Genomic DNA, 12,916 nt, shown 5'->3' on the forward strand with positions numbered 1-12,916 from the left:
TTAATTATTTGCGGCCTTAGTCCCGTTTTAATTTTTTTCTCTGTTAATGTTTCGGGCCGATCAAGTTGTTTTTTTCTTTTATCATGTAGTAGAGCTGCATGCGAGGAAAACAAATGTAAAGTTACATTAGTCTTTTATGAATATAAATTAATTGTTTCATCAAGCCATCACGGAGAGAGAGAGCGCCTTCAGTTGGCCGTGCAGACAACATTGCATGCTGAGAGACACGTATAGTTGCATCCGCTCTTTGCCTAATCGCACCGCAGCGATGTGATATCGCTTCCCAGTTCTCTGATGTGACGCCATACCTGCATTTTGAGTTGAGCCAAGTCATCTAAATGATTCCGTGCTTTTCGCAGCCAACGTAGACACAAACTTACTAAATTACGTCTGAGGAGCGACTATAAAAATTGGCGTTGGTATAATTTTAGTACCTAAATGACAAAAAAAAATCAAATTTGCCGAGAGAGAGGTCACAATTATCCACTCAATCCATACTATCAAAATTTCATTATACTTAATTCTTACAAATTGTACCTCTTATTTCACCAGATTAAAAATTGAATCAGTGAGAACGAAAACACACCAACTCAGTAACTCGAAAATGCTCAATTTTCATTAAGACGGTCAATTTTCATAAAGGTCATTGAAGCTAGCAAAGCTGCTTCAACTCGGACCTTTAAAGTGTCCTTGAGTACTTGTCTTTCGGCACCAAAAATATTTTTCTTGAACTCACTTCTTCACCTACTGTGCATTTTTATGTGTGTCTTCATTATTTTAATTTTTTCGAGTTGGCGTGTTTTCGTTCTCACTGATTCAATTGTAGTAACTAACTCCTCGTTACTTGAAATGCACCCGAAATTTTGTGTTGCGTTTCAGAAAAAGACCCGTTCCCAGTTGACACGCTACCGACGTGTAATCACGCTTTGGACATTTGTTTGACACAACGTGAGTGTTCGGAGATGTACGAAGACTTCCGCAGTAGCTGTAAGGTCAAAAATGGTGAATGCGCTCTTGAAAACAGGTAAACAACTGTTGCTCTAACGTAATTCACTGGAAAAAAGTCGCTTGGATCTAGAGTCCGGACTCTTGAAAACAATGACAAGAAAAAATACTCTTGATTCAATCGGAATTTTGCTTGAATCAAAATGAAATACACTTAAATTAAGAGGCTTGGTTCTCGATTCCATGGTATTTTTTCTTGTCAATGGTTTTAAGAGTCTGGACTCTAGATCCAAGCAACTTTTTCCCAGTGTTTCTTAGTATTTTTTTTTTTTTTTTTTCATAATTATGTTTCCAGATCGATTCTCTCTTTTTGATGAAGTCGAATCGCAACTTTCAGAAATCTTCGTGTTTCCTTAATTGCCAGGAAACAAAAGTGAACATACGAGGGGCGTTCAATAAGTAAGTATCCCCCCCTCTCTAAAATCCATAAGAATGGACCAATTTTAAAAAACTTGGGCTCAAAATCTTCCTTAGGATATTTTAAGTTCAACAAAACAAACCGCAACAAAATCGGACTATGTGCGGCCGAACGCGAGCCGTTTGAACGCGCCGAGGTGCTCGACGCTCCCGCCGAATCTGCGAGGATTTGAAGTCCGCTACAGGAGAAGAGCTTCTCTGCCAAAGCCTCAGTCGTTCATCACTGACGAAAAATCAAAGAAATTTTTGTAGAATAAGGGGCTTACCTCATTTCTCCACATAACCAGCTCGATCCAAGCAAGTCTGATACTGACTAAGACTAAGAGAACAGCTTTTGGATGCCTCGTGCGTGGAAGTCTTTCAGCTGACCGCGGATGAAAGAGTGGACGGCTTGTTTGACCTCTTCCACTGATTCAAAATTAACTCCTCCGAGTTCAGATTTCAGGAACGGGAATAAATGGTGGTCTGGTTTGCCATTTATTATCGTATCTGAAATCTGAACCCGGAGGAGTTAATTTTGAATCAGTGGAAGAGGTCAAACAAGCCGTCCACTCTTTCATCCGCGGTCAGCTGAAAGACTTCCACGCACGAGGCATCCAAAAGCTGTTCTCTTAGTCTTAGTCAGTATCAGACTTGCTTGGATCGAGCTGGTTATGTGGAGAAATGAGGTAAGCCCCTTATTCTACAAAAATTTCTTTGATTTTTCGTCAGTGATGAACGACTGAGGCTTTGGCAGAGAAGCTCTTCTCCTGTAGCGGACTTCAAATCCTCGCAGATTCGGCGGGAGCGTCGAGCACCTCGGCGCGTTCAAACGGCTCGCGTTCGGCCGCACATAGTCCGATTTTGTTGCGGTTTGTTTTGTTGAACTTAAAATATCCTAAGGAAGATTTTGAGCCCAAGTTTTTTAAAATTGGTCCATTCTTATGGATTTTAGAGAGGGGGGGATACTTACTTATTGAACGCCCCTCGTACATTCAAACATGAAAACTTTTTAGATTTTCCTTCAGTATTCCCTAGAGATGCTGAATGAATTCTAATAAATAACGTTGATTATTTTGATTATTAACATGCGCAAACACAGAAAATAGCGGTAAAATCCGACAATTTCAGTTATTTGAGCCTAAAATTTCACAATGGAGAATTTACACACAGCAATTTTATTGTTTCATCTGAGAGTGCCTAATAAGATAAGTTCGCAGTATTTTTCATATTTTTTTTCTGAAATGGGAAATCGGAGAAAAATAGATTTAAAAGTAAGAATATGTGCCACCTCGTGACGACATCTGGCGGCATTTTCCATTTAAACACATGTATTTTGGCAAATTAGGTTATATTATATATTATATTATATTATTATATTATATTATATTATATTATATATATTATATTATATATATTATATTACATATATTATATTATATATATTATATTATATTATTCCTCGGTTAATTTTTCAATTTAGAAACGAAGGATATCCTCGTGCTCGCAGTCTTTACAGCAGTTTCATTTCAAACATGGAATTTACATGCACAATTTCAGACACATGCAAACTCTCCATTGCCGTAAAAAGTACAGTCAAATTTTTTCACGAATCTTTTTCTCCATGAACGTGGAAAATTTCGGCCGTTTTCAGGTACAAATGAAGGTTTTATCTAGGATTTTTAGCTCGGTGCTAAAACGGATAAAAAAATCCGCGAGCCTTTCGGGGTGATTTAAACCCATTCACGACGCGCGACGCTTGCTGCAGCATGCAAGATTCATCCATGTCACCAGCTTCCGTCGGAGTGCAGTTAAACCTAACGCGAGGTTGTCACGTTATAATGTTAACTTTTTATATTTTACAGTGAGTTTTATGAGGACTGGCGAAAATGTCAATGTTAAAATTTCATACGCTCAAAGAATGTGCCTTTAGAAAAGGTGTGAGTGATTTTTTAGATGCGGGGTCCCAGGTCGGGTCAAAGTGACCCCTACCTAAATACCTTGATTTTGACAGCTTTTAAGTATTTTTAATGCTATTTCATGACTTTTATTTTTTTTTAAATTTTTACCTTTTCGAAACGCACTGGCGATTTCTCGTCCCCTTTCTTCATCACCCTCATGGAACTCCTACTGAAGAGATAGTCGTGTCAATTTGACCTAGCTTGGAGTTTCTAGGGGTAGTCTTCTAGTCTACAGTCCCATTATACTGAGAGTTAAGACAATGTGAATCCATTTCTGATTGGTTACCGTATTTTAGGCCTCCACAGTGTCGCAAACGGGAATAAAGATTACATTTTCACCAACTGCAAAGATCATAATCTGGAATGGACCGAAGAATTACGGGTTCAATAAGGAACAAACGGAATGAGAGAAGGAACAGAGAAATAAATTTGAGAATGAGCAGACCAAAGATTACGAAAAACGTTCAATTTGTGTAATCTGTATTCCCGTTTGTCACTCCATGAGGGGGTGTTGTCTTAACTCTCAGTATAAAGGAGTCAGAGTCTACTCTAGTCGTGACTGATTATTTTGCATTATAAGCCCAGTTTGGCAACTGCGACCCATCCGACAGCACGAACTGCTGCCCCCATTCACACCGGATGGGTGAGGGGGGGGGGGGGGGTTGAGCGACACTTTTTCCTCGCGGGCGGAACTCGGAAGGGCAGCACCCATACAAACGACGGGGGAGTGTGTCGGATGTCGGGGCGACCCGGGAGCAGGGCGATTTGTTCCCGGCGGCCGGCGGCGAGGTGCGAGAAAACAGTCAGTAATCGCTTCAAGTGCCCGTCGATAATTGATTGGGCCCGATTGATAAGGCACAGGGAGGATTAAGCGCTGTCCCGAGTGGACTTCCTCTCTCGCACCGTTGCCGATTTTTACTTCGTTCCCACAAAAACCGAAAAGAAGAAGAGGGAAAAGAAGAAGAGGAAAAAGAAGAAGAGGGAGGCCTACCCAAGGTAAACGAAACGTAGGCATGCTCTTGCCAACCTTAGAGTGCATATACGCGAAAAAAAATTGTTACGGGTTATCCTCTCAAATTGTGGCACTACCCCAATGTGTAGGATGATATGGAAATTTCCAATTGATTGTGGTAGTACCGCAACATTTCGGATAGTAACCTAATTTAACAGGGTACTACTACAATTAATTGGACCGAGTTTAACAGAAAGGAACCAAGCCACATCAGCCCTAATTTTTTTTCGAGAGAACGTTTGTCCGGATTTATTTGGAAATTTTGAAGAATTTGCTTCGCACCATGGAGAAGTTTCACTCAAATAGGCACGAAAATCCGCACAACCGTTTTCATGTAAAAAATTAAATTGCCCGATTAAATTTGGCAATAACTGATGTGGCTTGGTTCCTTTCTGTTTAGTGCGGTCCAATTAGGGTACCACCACATCGGTGATTTTAAGTTTTGGTCCAGGAGCTTTTAGAGCCCAAAAGGGCCGCCAATCTATGAATTCAACTTATCCAGGGTGAATTATTATTACAATTGTCAAGACCAGTCGTTTGTGAAGCACGTATTCTACTTAGATTTTGCATTAATTCACTTATTTTTGCGAAAGGACGCACATTTATGAACTTCCTTGGCCATCTTGGTTTGATATTAGAGTCTGAAGATTGGCTGTGACATTTTTTTGTTAGACGTGGCTGCCCCTATGGGCCCTTAGAGCTCCATGTTTCAACTCGTCAGTTGTCCGTATTTTCTGTCTACATACTCCTTTGGCCGAAACACAGCTCTTTGGTCACGGCACAAGGGCCGCGGCGTGAGATTTGAATTTCAATAACTTTGCAGTCTTGGCCGAAATAAAATATGACCGTTTTGCTCTTGATAAAGATGAGAACATTGGGTGAACGAAAATTTGTTAAGAGTGAAGATGCATGTGCTTTTAGTGAGGTGGCTCTTAGATCATGTATATCAATAGCAGTCGGACATGTTTGTTTTCAGCCTGAACTCGACAGAGTACAGGGGAGAATTTCATGAACCGCCTTGCGCTGTCCGCAGCGCGCATGACGCACGACCTGCCTTTAATTATTACACTTCATGTAGCGTTGAGAGTTCACTCATTACTTCTCACGAGCAGTGTGTAATTTTAAAAGTCAAAAATTAAAAAAAAAAATTATACAATATAAGAGTTTCTCTGCTAGGTAGCTCTCCCCGCAAGAAATCGTTCACTACCCGCCCGTCGGGGGGCGCCGCGGCGTGCTGCCGGTGAGGAACGTGCACTGACGCCTACAAACCTAAGGGATACTTCACGCATTGCGCAATGCTTGAAGTATCCCCTTAGGTTTGTAGGCGCCAGTGCGCGTTTCGAGCTGGCAGCGGCAGCACGCGCACGCCGCGCCGCAGCGTGCAATAAACATACCCACAATTGGACCGCGTTAAACAGAAAGGAACCAAGCCACATCAGCCGTTGCCAAATTTAATCGGGCAATTTAATTGTTTACATGAAAACGGTTGTGCAGATTTTTGTGCAAATTTCTATGAATTTTCTCCATGATACAAAGCAAATTCCTTAACATTTTCAAAGGAATCCGCACTAACGTAACCGTAATATTTTTCCATGAAAGCTGACACTTAAGGCCCAACAACGAACAGATTTCTTTGAAAAAGTCGGAAGTAAAATATTCATAAGTATTCCCGAAAATTTGCGATTTTTCTAAGGAAATTTGGCATCGTCTGAAGACTCTAACGGCGCACAGTGGATCGAGTAAATCAGAGAGATCGGACATAGAATTTTTAGTTGAAATTCCAAATTTTGATGTTTATTTCGTCACATTTTACATTATGAGGGGTGATTTAGAAGAAAATTTCACGAGGAAACCAATGTCACCACTTTTGGAACCTTAAAGTTTTGTATAAACGGAGTTATAAGCGTTTAAAGTTTCCATATTTTTTCCGACCCCTCCTCTTGACTCGATGCACTCTGCGGCGCTCTTCCTCAGCACGGCAGATTTTCACGCGTGCAACGAGGCTGGATCGCAATAACGGCAACAGCGCCTCCGCTCGGGTGAAACCTGACCTACAAAGCGAGGCAACACTTAACCGTATTACCACGGTTATAACTCCTCATTTTTATACACCTAATAGCATCATTGAGCCACTGCACTCCCGCGCGGTTCGATCACTGCACAGTTGAAATTTTAATACCCCCACCGCCTCCCCTCTCCATCCCGAGTGACGTCACTCCGGCCTCCGCTGACGTCATCCCTTGTCCGGCGCCGCGCCGGGTGCTCAACCGAAAGATGCGCTATTAGTGGTAACGTCAACATAGGATTTCTTCATCATATCGAATTGGATCCAACCTCTCTCAATGATGTTAATGAGAATAAACCGATATATCGCTTTTTTGACGTGGCACTAATAGTGTACATCGACGTGCGGCACTGCCAAATTTGTTTTCATTCTTGTTTTCAGTGACGCCACTCCGATCTCCGCTGACGTCATCCGTTGTCCGGCACTGCGCCGGGTGCTCAATCGAAATATTCGCTATTAGTGGTGACGTTACCATAGGAATTCTTCATCATATCGAATTGGATCCGACCTCTTTCAATGATGTTAATGAGAATAAACCGATATATCGATTTTTTGACGTGGCGCTAATAGTGTACATCGACGTGCGGCACTGCCAAATTTGATTTCATCCTTTGGAGTGCGCAGTCAGGGTGTCTACCATCAGTAAAAACTGGACAATATCGACGGTGAAACTACCAAACCACGTATCTCGTTTGCGGTGTTTAAAAATCTACGCTCGCATTTTATTTTTTTGAAGTAGACCAAATCAATATCATTCCTTGAAATTTTCACAGAATTTTCTCCGCACAAAGGGAAAAAATCACAGAAATTTTCAAGACTGGACGTTAAGTAATTTTTCATTTAAAAAATAAAGAATGACAGGAAGTCTGCGACGTCACAAACCGAGATACGTAGTTTGGTAGTTTCACCGTCGATATGGAAATTCGATGTCATCAGGAATATGTCAGGAAAATCGGTTGTTGATCAGGAAATTTCAAGTGCCTCAAGCTTTCTCAATAATTAGATTAATTTGATTAAATATGCTGATTTTTTAAATAAAAAAAAGTGTAAATTTATTTGCCCGAAAAATCAGTAAATCCCGTCTAAAATATCAGGAATATCGGAAACTGAATTTTAGTAGACACCCTGACACTGGTCTCTAAGCGAAGAAAAATGTAGAACTGGGGAAAGAAAAGAAGAGACAAAAGTCACATCAGTCGGGATGCATCAATCATCAGTTGGCCTATTGTTTAGCATGTAAATAGCTGTTGAATATGGTGCTATTTTTGGATGTGACATTTGTCTCTCCGGTTCTTTCCCCAGTTCTAACAAAAATGTACTAAAAAACGGTTTAAAGGGAATGTAACTTTGATCTTGATGTAATCAGTGTAGCAACGTGTTTCAGCAGGTCAATGTCGATACAGCTATTTAAAGTGCTTTACTAACTGGGTCAAACCTTTATGGCAACTACAAAACAACGTCTCAAAATACTGCAAAGGCCTTGCAATATTAAAGTTACTGCGCAGACATTAGAGATAATGAGTTTTCAAAAACATGATAGAAAGCTGGGCTGTATTCTTTTTGAGGCTTCGCCGATGCTCCTGTTAAAATATTTCGTACTTAATAAAGCCCGCAGGAAAAAAATCAGAGGAGAAAAAAATATGCTGAGTAGCAGTTGCTCAGAGTGAGCGGCGGGAAGCTCCAAGCACAGTTGAGAAGTTCTGGTGGATTAACAGCAGAAACATTCCTGCATTGCCAGCTAAATCGAATAAAGAAAAATCAGGAGAAATGTTAGAGAGTAACGCGAGAGTAAAAACATTTCCCTACTTCTCCCCTAGGGACTAAAGTTTTTTTAAAAACAATCTTGGCCGATTTTCCGGTATCCTTAAACGTATCTTAAAGCTTCACCATCGGCAAAAAATGGTCGTCGGTGAGTTGATCTAAAATTGCAATTATTGTCAACCGGTCAAAGAAGTGAGTCGAATAGGTTGAGTGTGAATGTCACTCGACCAAGAAAAAATGTATACAACCCGAAAATAGGTGAACCGAACCATGACCGACGAAAGAGATCTGAATATTTTTAAACAAATGTTAAACTCATTTGCAAAAATTAGTTTAATAACCTCTCTTTATTCTCAAACTCTTAAACTATTTCAAAGTAATGTTTATGACATTCTTGTCTTCATAATCTGCATCCATATCCACGTAATGCCATTTAATAATTTTTTGTAAAAATTGTGATTTTACTGTCTTTATTTTTTAATGTTGCTGTTGTTGCGATATTCTTTCAAACGTATTCTTTATGACGGGTGCATGGAACGTGTCCTAATTACAAGTCTACTTGGATTACGGTCATATTACATTTAATGACACCGATTTTGTATTTAAAATGAGTTAGAAATAGTAGTTCCTTATTTCAAAATGTGATCCAAACGGATTTCATTTTGCAATAAGGAACTACAATCTCTGGATCATACTTAAAAAGACTTATCTACGTGAAGAAACAAATGGGACATACGTTATCTCTAAAATGAGCCGAAGATTGTAGTTCCGAACTGATAAATGTAGTCAAAATGATACTTGCCCTAAGCTACGGTCGCACATCTTTTCAAGACGAAGTCCTAATCATGCGTATAGTGCTTAGCTAGATAAAACTAGCTGCGCTGTGGAGTTAAAATTGGCAGCTAAATATCAGACAATATTCGCCAAGAAGCTTGGCAACGCGGTGAAAACATTAGAGCTAAATATGAAAATGCAAATGCGAGTGCAGTATCTAATATTTACACGGCCCATGGACGTCATAGCGCGACGCTGACAAACTGAGCAGCGACCCTGCACGATTCCTCCGCCATATACGAATTTTCCGGACAATTTGGCAACCTTTCTCGCGAACTTCCCTCTCAAAAACCGTAATCTAACTGTTTATTCCCTCTCATGGACAAACGGTCTCATAAATTCACCGGTAAAAGCTCAGTCATTTTCCATTGAGAAGGAAGTGAAGAGAACAGCTTGAGAGTTGCGCTTCAAAAATTCTAAAGAAGTTGACTCCTACTGGTGGAAATTTCTAGATTTATTCAGTCTTTGGTGCCAGGGCGAGGAAAAAGAGAACTGCGTGTATGAGAAACAAGGGTGCACGTTTTTAGTGGCAATTTTGATAAATTAGACGTATTCTATGCCAAAAGGAACAATGTTACACACAAACCCTCTACATATAGTTCCGTTTAGCAAATACGTCCGCTTTAGGGCATTTCTGATGATTCTTTTAAGTAAGGTGTGTAGTGTCCGGAAGCATTGTAATGTTGATGCTTGAAAAAATGCTCCAAGAACCCACCGCCCCAAATATACTGAAAATGTTTAACCGAACGGGATGTACTCGTATTACGGTTTTAGTTTGTTCTTAAAACGGAGTTCTTCAGAAAATATGATGTATAGGTCTCGTCTGCTTTGCTCTGGGCTCAAAATTTTACCTTCAACTTTACCTTCCCTGGCACAAAAGTGAACGACATTGTTCAAGGTAAGGAGCCTGTAGCTACCGTAACCCAAGATGCAACTATTCGAACGTTTTGGTAACCCCAGGCGGTATCACAATATATTGAAGGCGTTTATTGGCGGTTTGGAATTCAATTGCTGCCTACAAAGGAGGATAATGCGGTATATAAAAGCGCAAAAAACTTATGTGTTAAAGTTAAACACATTTGTACCCAAACAATTTTAAACAATCTTATAACCTTTTATTTAAACCCATCACATTTGTAATATCTTCGTTTTTAAGTAATTTCTCCAATAAAGTAAAAAAAACTCAGTTAACATGCAGATGATTTCAACAAATTAACCTTGCGTTTTTTGGTCCTCGGGCCCTTCTCCTCATTGATCGATACAATTATTCGAACCGCAAAGAGCAAAGAGCTGATTATTAAAATTGATAGACAAAGCTGTAGAGAAAAAGGACAAGAGATATTGAGTGATCATGTCGCCTGAAACGGGTGGTTTTTAAAGACTAAGGGAACAAATGATGGACTAACCATAGGGCCCCTTGTGTGGGTTGCCGTGTCTAAAAACTAGTTTCCTCTCTAGCCAATTTTGCAACCATCCGCTTCCACCAATAGGCTCGTTCCATTTTCTCTTTGTCGATCCCCCGTCCCCATCGCTTTGTCCATCAATTTTATGAATCCCTTCGCAGAGAGGATCAGTTTTGTGCCTTGTCCACCACCTTGTCGTACCACAGTCGTACCGAATTTGTATCTTGTCCATAGTGATCCGTTGTTGTCAGAGAAGAATATATGACTGATTAAACTAGAATTAAATCTCAACTTTTTTTTTTCTTTTTTTTTTACTTCAAATAGCCCACAAGGGCTAATCCTGCGGTTTTAGTCCCGTCTCCCCTCCATTCCTACAGAACCCAGAAGTCCGAGGCAACCATTGTTGAGACCATCAAACTCGCGGGTAGCCTGGCAGGAAATCAAACTTTGGACCTCCCGATCATAGAGCTAGCGCTACAACTACTACACCACAGGAGGCCGACGCCTATATGTATGGCATGACACGGTTTCTTTTTTCTCAACTCGGTCCACTTATTTAAGTTTCATTTGTCTCCAGCGAGTGATTACTCGCACACCAACTTAGAAAGCTCCACTCTGCTTAAGTCGAGACGCGAACAAAAAGCGGATTTCACGATGAATAAAATGAAAGGAAAAACCTCACATGAATTTTCTTTTCAGGTCGGATTGGGACTCGTCGCCCGGCGGAAAATTGTTTCCATCCGCGGCGCGGAAAGCTCTTGAAAGCCTTATTGTATCTAACTCGGAATTAATCAACTTGTCTCTTTTATTCGATTTCTTCGACAAAGTCTTTGATGTGACAGCGGGTAAATTGAGGATATGCATGCGTTTAATCTATTTCTCCGCGCTCGTGCACGATGCGATCTCCTTCAGTGGCGTCGCGTGCTTTGCGATTTATCGATTGATCTACCATTTAAAACTATGGAAAAAGATCGATTAGCAGGGTGTTCGCAACGAACACCTTAATAATCGATTCTTTACCATAGCTTCAAATGGGGAAATATCGATTTACGGCAAAGCACGCCACCCCACTGATCTCCTTTTCTTTTTTCATGGAACGTTCTCTTTAATTTTATATTCGTAATAACCTTAGCTTTGCCCGTCTTCACTAGAGGCTTCTCTACGTCACTGCAAGACGCGATTGGTGGACACAGCTGTGAGAGCAAATCTTTCATCACGATTTTTCTCCCTTTATCCTTTTTCGCCTTCTGCTTTAGAGTGTAAAATGAGACCACCAGAAAAACTAAAAATTCATATGCGTTGTAATGTAAGTTCCCTCCTCAAAATTTCACGTGAAATACGATTTGCGCGACGAACTTGCCGAAATCAACTACCAAACTTGATATCAAGGGTTTGGAGAATGGGGAACTAGACAAAGTACAAATTTAAGCGTTCTAATATATGTTTCCTCTTGAAATTTCCCGTAGAATACAATTTCAGCGACAAAAATTAGAGAAATTAACTCCAAACCATGATATCACGGGTTTGGATAGTGGACCATTAAATTAAGAACAAATTCAAGCGTTTTACTTACACTGTCCCTCAATACATGTTTCCTACTTCAAAATTTCACGCAGCACAAGATTTGTGCGACAAACATTACTGAAAGTAACACCTGACCAAGATTTTGAGGTATTTACTCAACTTTGATCATGCGCTCTCAGATGAAGCAATAAGATTTTTAAGTGCAAATTATCCATTGGGTCTATTTTTTTTTAAAAAAAGTACGCAATGAGCTGAATTTTCATTATATTATTTACAATTGTTTTCAATCATAGAGAAGAAGAGAATGACGTTAAAAACAATGTTTGGCACATTTTGGCAAGCTTAAGAAAGGAGCCAGCGGTGAAGATTGAGGGTGGGTTCGAGTCAGGGGGTAAATCGAGGCGAAAGGAACTCTCACCTTGTTATCAGCCCCAATTGTACATGTTTGTGCGGGAGCCAAGCCATAAGTCAGTTTCCTCGACCATTCATAATGACCTTTATTCTCGAGTGTTTGCTGAATCGTCCCTAATAACCCATTATTTATGTCGGCCCCCGCCCCACCGCTCATCCCCCGACGTTCCGACTGTTTTCGATGATTCCAGTTTCATAACTTTGCTCGAGTTTGGCAGAAAATAACCAGGTTTTGGGGCGAGCTAGACTACTTTGCGAACTTTAAAGCGTTTCGCGCCTCAGGTGCTATGCTTTACTCTTTTTAGGATATAAATATAATTAAAGTTTAAGATAAGAAGTCTTCGTAGCATTTCTTTCTTAGCCTTTGTGAAGAAGATTTTGGCGCGTATACGTAGTAAACCGCCTTTGCGATCGTTTCGACTAGAGTACCTTTATAGACAGAGTATGGCCATTTCTGTGCCGGTTTTTCATTGGTTGCGAGGAAATAGGCTGACACGATGTTCTTACGGCCGTAAACAAACAAACAAGATGGCTGTTACCAGCA

At 40.4% G+C, this 12,916-nt stretch overlaps 1 protein-coding gene across 3 annotated transcripts in view; it reads left to right on the forward strand.

Annotated features, from left to right (window-relative positions):
* The window catches only part of Gfrl (Glial cell line-derived neurotrophic family receptor-like), a 387,984-nt gene that overhangs the window by 268,899 nt on the left and 106,169 nt on the right, over positions 1-12,916 (forward strand). For all 3 annotated transcript variants that reach the window (XM_072303694.1, XM_072303696.1, XM_072303695.1), the window contains exon 4: positions 880-1,024. In XM_072303694.1, coding sequence (XP_072159795.1) covers positions 880-1,024 — 145 coding nt within the window. The remainder of the gene's footprint in view (positions 1-879; positions 1,025-12,916) is intronic.

This window comes from Bemisia tabaci, chromosome 8 (assembly GCF_918797505.1).
Source record: "Bemisia tabaci chromosome 8, PGI_BMITA_v3".
Lineage (NCBI taxonomy): Eukaryota > Metazoa > Arthropoda > Insecta > Hemiptera > Aleyrodidae > Bemisia > Bemisia tabaci.